We start from the raw sequence: 7,916 nt of genomic DNA, 5'->3' as shown, positions 1-7,916 counted from the left end.
AAAGTTTGTAATTACTATAAAAAGCATCGTTTAAAGTTTCGTCATCAATCAGAGGCTTAGACAATGTATGGATGTAGCTCACCCAAGAAACCTTCTACATCAGCTAATACTTCTCCCATGAGGGACTGAAATAAAGGAGGTCTAAATGGAAGTAGCCCAAGTAATTTACAAATAACACCTCCACTTTACTACTGATGGAGGGGATTCGCGTCTGATGGAGGGCGGACCTCTTGCTTGCAGGAACAGCAGCACTACGTATCATAAGCAAGAATTAGAAACCGGACCAATAGAGAACGAGCTAGCTAGCAAGAGGTTTTAAAGTACTATAAAACTAATGCTTAGGGTTTAGGGTATACGACAAGATCTCACTCTACTGATCCAAAAGGACTTTTCCGCAATTTTTGACCTTATCAACCACAACCAGTTTGTGTTTTTTTTTTCTATGGTCATTTTTGTGCTATTTTGATTTTCGTTTAGTAGTATATGTGAGCAGATATTACACATATGAGAGTTCCTTGTAACATAAGCAGAATGATGAGTATTCGATCAGTAATAAGAAAAAATTGTACATCTTCTACATCTTTGGCTCAATGTCTCAGTGACATGGTACCAAAAGCATTTTGTTCTGTTTCATTGTTGAATTTTTATATTTTTTATACGAATTATATTATTTTTATCTTGTATATTTAATCAGTTTATTTGTTGAAATAGAGATATCAAAAACCCTCCACTAAGTCTGATTTAAACCAAAAATGCATATAATAAACCGGAATAACCGATAAATTGGCTTACAAGTTTTAATCTCGACCATGTTAAGGCTGAGACTGAGACTATGCCCTCATATATATAAGGAAAATTTTAGCCGAGAAAAGGATCCACATTTTTTACGGATAAAACTCTACGCTTATTATCTTTTTTAAAAAAAAAAACCCTTACACAATTAATTCTGTAAAGCTAGTTAGAAAATTATTGTAATCATCATGTTCTCTTTATAAATTAATAAAAATAATTTTTTCATTCCCAATGATCCAATAACTTTCAAGTATAATACTATGCAGGTTTTACACATACATCTGTCAATTATTTATTTTTCCGATCATTAATTCCACAAGTTCATGCTCGATCATTCCGCAAGATTCCACGTCTGGTTAAGTTATGGTCTCGCAAAATGTTTTTCCAAATTCCCTTTCACTAATCAATTATTCTTTAATGTGCGATTTTTAACGTAAACAGTGACATAACAATTTGCCAACAAGAAAAGAAGAAAAAGCCACTATATATATGCCACCGTCCAAATTAACTCATTTATGAAAAAACAGATTAAAAACGAAGAGGGAATTTTTGGCGAATGCAGAAATAGACAAATGTAGTGGCCCTGTATAATCAAAAGTATGTCAAAATTTCTCTTATTTTGTGTCGATAAAGGAGAAAGAAAAGGAAGGAATGATCCATAATGGTAAAAAGCAAAAAACAAAAATCTAGTACAGTATTATAATTTTCTTATTTATGTAACCATCTCAAAAATTCTTTAAAAAGCTATATATTTCTATAGAAACTGTTTAGATAACAGATCGCATTAGCTTATATTATTTGTATTCTTGTGATAAATGACAGATTTGTCAATGGTAGATAATGTATATGTGGAGTCTCGGGTGTGTTCATCCACACACGTGAAGGTAGGGATAATTTAATTAGAAGTGGAAATTTTCATTAACATTTAATGGCTAATGGTGTGATTAATAGACTCACCTAAGATCTCCTGAAACGTAGACCATGCAGGTGCTAAAGAAAAGTCATAGTCTCAGTCTCAGTCTCACTCACTCACTCAAGGAATTGATTTGTTAGTATAATTTCAAACCAAACTGAAGGCAATAAGTCAATAACGATGGCTGAATGATGCTGACACTACTAAAAAGAAATCTATGAAATATTGGAAATAAAAGGAACCATATGCAAACCCGTGCTCGGGTAAAAAACACCGAGGCTATAATTATGGTTTTTCAAGGTTGTGCTTAACTAAAAAAAAAAGACTTTTTAACTTTTAGTGTTACATAAAAGTCCTGTTCGAAAAATCGGCCGATTTGACCGATTCTTCACCGTGTAATCGCTAGGCAGCAAGGAGTCGTCGCAATTACACCTAAATCGGTAGAAAAAATCGGACAAAAGAAAAAAAAACTTATTTTTGTTGATTTTTTATTTAAATATGATGTTAAGTTTGTAGACCTATTATTTTTATGTCATATCCAGATAAAAATATAATGAAATCTGAAAAAATTAAGGTTAAAAATGTTGGCTGCCATAGATTAGGGTTTACAGTATCTGACTCGTGGGTGAAGAAGATGATAGCTAAAATTACTATTTTGCCCCTTCTTAATAAAAACGAAAAAATGGACACAAAATGCATACATGGGAGTCGCACCGGTCACGTTGGCAATACTTAACAAGCCTTCAACCGATTGAGCTATCAAACATTAATAACATATGTCGGTAAAACTTATATATAACCATAACAATTAAATATTTTATTATTTATTAAATATAATAATAAAAAACCCTAAAATTAGTCTCCGACTTAAATCCGATTTTCCGACTAATCGCTAGGCCCTCCTTCACCGCCAGACTAACGCCTAGCAATTTTTAAAACAGGGCATAAAATATGATTTGGTATTTTTTTAGTAAAATAATATCATCTTATGAACCAAGCAATACTTAATTTGATAGTAATTTGAAGAAGAATTTTCCTGTAAATTTATACCAAAGATCAATTCTTTACAAATGTGTAATTATTTAACCATTTCAACTTAGCAGTAAAAAAGATTTTATTTTTTAGATACAGCAGATTCCATGAATTGAATAGGCTATTCGAAAGCCTTATTCATCCGGAAAGATTAGTACGTGGTAAAAAAGATGATTACCTTTTGATTATATATATATATATATATTTTTATATATATATATATATAAAGATTTATAATATCATAAAAATCTTGTTAAATGGTTAAAATATAAGTTTGTAGTTTTTTTCTTCAAAAATTGACTCTATATAATCGTGTTATCTTGCATAATAAAAATTAAATTATAAATCAAGCTTGTTTGCCCAAAGAATGTGTTATAAAAAATGTAGCCTCCTATTAGTTTTCCTTTTTCTAATAACCGTATTGAAATGGATATGCAAAGCCACTCAGGTAAACACACCGAGGCAATAATTCCAGTTTTCCGAATGTATATACAATTTTTTTTTCACTATTAATTAACCTATATCAACTAAATAATCCTTGTAGATTGTAGGGTGAATTTCTATTACGACATCATTGGAAACCATGGTATCACGATAGAAGTACAAATGTACAATACATTTTTTAAATTAATAATGCTATTTTTTATTTAGATAATCAGTAACAAAATCATCAATCAAAATTGGTATATCTAGTTCTTCCAAAAACCATTTTTGATTCTCATTTTTCCGTTCAATCTTACTTGCGACAAAAATGTTTTTAAATATGACTTCAATAGCTTGAGTTGAATTATAGAAATTCATTTATGCAGAAACAATGATAATTGGAATCGTTAGTAAAATCTTACATGCAACTATGTTTTGAACCCACGCTACGCGTGGATTTATTTGATATATTTTGATAAAAATTATATATGATTGATTATGGTAATAAAATATTATATTATAAAAAAATTAAAATTAGTACTAAGGAAAAAAAAACTTTCAGATACATAATTTTTTAAAATATAAAAATTAGTTATGTTATAAAATTAAATCTGATAAAAAAATCATAAATTTAACTTGACCTCACATATCCTAAACCATTTTCTTTGACTACCAGAAAAACGAAACAATTTTATAATCATGAATTAAACTCGTTTTCATATTTAATTGATCGCTATCACCTATGTTTTCGTGTTTTTTTATTCAATGTTTTCTTATTCTTCATATTCTTTCTTGTCATTTTCATTGTCAAATTTTGTGTTAATTGTCATCGTAACTTTTACCGTTTGGTTCTTCGTTATACTCTTCACATTTTTCCACTGAAAAACTTTTTTTTAGATTACCACACAACTTGTTAACCCATCAAACTCCAAAAACAAAATCATTTCTTTTCTCATAAAATTTGTGAAATTCATGATTACCAGCATAGTCAACACATGCACCCAATTATTGACAATTTTATCCATATACTTATTTAGTTTTAGATCCACGCGTTTAGAAACTTCTCAAACCAAAATCCTTATTTGGTTTATAATATTTTAAAAACATAATAAAATATACTAATAATTATTTATCTAATATGAATCATATGATATTTAAAATATGAGTACACTATAAGAATATATTAATAATAAACAAATAATATCAATTATATTATATCATCAAATAATATCAACCGTATCATATTATCAAATAACCGTAACCATATATAACCGTAACTATATTTAAACGTAACCGTTTAACCGTTTGTTAAACGGTTCTGGTTAAGGTTACAAAAATTTCTAACCATAACCGATGGTTAATAAACCTTAACCGTGACAACCGTAACCCTGGTTATGCCTATGTATAGCTAATAAAACATATGTGTTTGTCGTCCATCTTTCTTCTTTAAACCTCAAAATTTGACTCAAACATTAAATTAAGGTCTTGCGATGTCAATCTTTCTTCCTTAGACCCAAAAATAAAAAATTAATGAAATAATATCAACTCATCTATAAAATCATACACAAAAATATGTTTTACAGCTCATAAGAAATAAAAATCACAAATGTAGATAAATAAGATAATTTATGTTTTGCATCAATATTTATAATATTTTAAATTTTTAAAAGGTTTCGAAATATAAAATTTGAACATTTTAAAAATTTTCAATATTTATAATATTTTAAACTTTTAAAATTTAAAACTTTTAATATTTAAAAACTTTTTAAAAGCTAAGAACTTTTAAAAGTTTCAATATTTATAATATTTAAACTTTTAAAATTTTTAAATATTATAATATTTTTTTGAAACTGTTTAAAAAATTAATTTGATCAAATAAAAAACCAGATCAAACCAAATAAAACTTTTAAACTTGGATGCCTGATAAATCAAACTTTCCTGCTCATTCTTTGTTGGAAGCATATTAATCTTATTTATATTGGTTCTGAACGATTGTCTAAAAATTTTTTAGCCAATGTGGGATATTATGCTTAGTTCTTTGATTTCCATAAATTTAAATTTTTTTTTTCTAAAAAATTCTGTAAATTTAAAAAATGTTAATGAATGACATGTCAAATCATGATAGATTGTTTAAAATAATTTTTAATATAGAAAATTCTGGAAATTGTATAAAATATTAATAAGTGATATGTCAGATTTCTATTGGTTGTTTAAAATTTTATGTGGACGGCTTTAGAAGCTTATAACTTCTACTTTTTATTAGTATAGATTGTAGTATATGAAAAACTATGAACTATATAAAAAAATTTAGTACATCACCGATTCCCATATTTCCATTTAGTTAAAACTTCTTAATAGATTTTAGGAATTAATTATGAGAAAACCACTTTTTTCGTTGGGTATTGTCTAATTAGGATTTTTGGTCCGGTCTTAGAGGATTAGGTACTTTTGTGTATAGAATTACTTACTTACCCTTGAAACTTATATTTCCCATTTACGCCACGCGCCTCGAAATAACTCAACCTCATGTTATATTGATATCGGTTTGCCCATCCGCCTTACCTACGAACCATAACCTTTATCGGGGGTCCGTCGTTGCTGTCGCGTCTTTGGTTGTATGTTCTCTTTATTCTCCCATTCCGGTAGCTACAATTGAAGATCCGTACTCTCCAGATTATCGTCCTCCATATTCTGCCACCACAATCGTCCGCGCTTTTTCGTATTACCTTTCGTCACAGGTATGTATTCACTGTACTACTTACACATCTGACCGGATCTACAGATTTATGGCACCGACCTTACTCTCCCCATTTCTGATCACTCTGTCTTTCGTTTTCTTGCTAGAGACGCAATCACCAATCACTCAATCAATTTCGTCTGCCTCCTCAGGTATATCCATATACAGTTTGTAGCTGTTGGATCTGATTTCAGTTTTCTTACGTCTCTGGCTTTTCGATATTTTTTCGTACCCTCCATTGACCTAGCAAAATTGGTTGGTTGTTGTCTCCAACTCATTGGGTTTCCTTCCTTATTTTGAATGTCTGTTTTAGCACATGTGCAGCTGCCCATGCGAGCCGAAGTGTTGTACTGTTTACATTTCTGCACATCTTTTCCACTAAAGTCTTACCAATAACCGGTAATGTTTACTGTGTAGAGTTGTGTTTGCCCGCCATTAGGTTTTTTTGGCCGTCTTCATCGTCAAACTAGTTAACACCCCATTACAAGAATACAGATTACAAACGGGGTTTTAGGGTTTAGTTTTTGCTGATTTACTCTCTCACAAACAGGGTTCTAGGGTTTAGTTTTTGTTCACTTTCTCCCCCACAAACGGGGTTCTAGGTTTTAGTTTTTGTTCACTGTCTCCGCCACAAACGGGGTTCTAGGGTTTAGTTTTTGGTCACTGTCTCCCCCACATTCATTCTTCCCACTGTCCCATGTTTTTAACTCATGTTGTCCCCCCCGACTGGTTGTTAGACTTCATCTGCTTCAACCGATTTAAGTGCCTCATATTTTTTTCCTTTCAAAGTGTACTAACAAATAAGTTTCCTTTTTTTTAACAGCTGATTTGCCGCGACGCCTGTTTGACCTTAATTGTTATCCTTCTCATCTAGTTCGTATCAACTCATACTCAAGACCACAGTACCTCCTCGACATTTTAAATGTCTTGGATGGGATGCCTGAGCTCCAAGAATTATTGGCATCTCCGCTTAGCCCTCTTTTCTCGTTCCTTGTTCGCCAAAGTTTGCTATTTGGCCATTTTGTGGACCAGCTGTTATGCAGACAGCTGTGTTCTGATAATACTAATGAAATTTGGTTCCTCTTTGCGGGACAACCTTTTCGTTTCTCTCTTATCGAGTTTGCAGAGGTTACTGGTTTATGTTGTTCTTCTTTTCCACCCGTGCCAGAGTTACTCTCTGCTACAACTCATGCTGACGGTTCTGCTCCTTACTGGTATACATTAATTGGACGTCAACTAGGGACGGCAACGGTTGATGACCTTGTTCTATCTTTGAAATCAGACAAAACAATGTCGGCATGGCGAAAGTTCAGACTCCCCTTAGTTGCCATTGTAGAAGGCATTCTTTTATGCAGGACGCAGCCAGTTAAGCCATCTGTGGAAGTAGTTGAAATGGTTAAGAATGTTGAGTTCTTCCTCCATTATCCATGGGGACTCCACTCATTTAACCGCATCATACGGATGGTTTGGGTAGGAGATTACATTGCAGACAACGCTTCTCTTATAAGAAAACTGCAGCAGTCATCTATGGATGTTCATGGCTTCCCGCTTGCTATTCAGTTGTTTGCTTTCAGGACTATTCCGGCTTTGCTGAAATATCTTCCTCATTTAGATGACCACTCAACATTTCTACATCAGACTGTTGCTTATCTGCCTAAATGCAGGGCGTTCCATGCGTCCAACATATTTGCAGTTGAGAATGATACTACAGTATGGTCTATACACCTGTACACATGCGGAATTTTATTCTGGCTTTTTTTCTTAACATTTCATTTCTTTCATCTCGGAGGTTGAAGTATTGTTCCTCCACCCATATTTTTCAGTGTTTGTCCCAACTAACCAACCTGACTGCAAAATACTAAATCTAGAACGTCTTCTTTCCTGTTGTCATAAGTTTAATAAAGCTTCATGGGGTAATGGTTCTGCCCCGATACGTCATGTCTACTCTTTCTCGAAACGGAACAGACTACACACCAAGACTAGAGTTTCACCGGCTTCCGAACAGAGCCGAGCAAACGT

General features: G+C 32.0%; 1 protein-coding gene across 1 annotated transcript; it reads left to right on the top strand.

Annotated features, from left to right (window-relative positions):
- The first annotated feature begins 214 nt into the window (after positions 1 to 214).
- Positions 215 to 7,708, top strand: LOC104766548 (uncharacterized). Its single transcript, XM_010490462.3, has 4 exons — positions 215 to 312; positions 5,819 to 5,898; positions 6,005 to 6,049; positions 6,721 to 7,708. Exons 1-4 carry the CDS (start codon positions 215 to 217, stop codon positions 7,689 to 7,691), a joined length of 1,194 nt encoding a protein of 397 aa, XP_010488764.2. The 3' UTR covers positions 7,692 to 7,708.
- The last annotated feature ends 208 nt before the right edge of the window (positions 7,709 to 7,916 follow it).

The sequence above is a fragment of the Camelina sativa genome, chromosome 19 (genome assembly GCF_030686135.1).
Source record: "Camelina sativa cultivar CO46 ecotype springtype chromosome 19, ASM3068613v1".
In the NCBI taxonomy this organism is placed as follows: domain Eukaryota; kingdom Viridiplantae; phylum Streptophyta; class Magnoliopsida; order Brassicales; family Brassicaceae; genus Camelina; species Camelina sativa.
The sequence above is the reverse complement of the archived record's forward strand: the minus strand, read 5'-3'. Positions and strand labels throughout refer to the sequence as shown.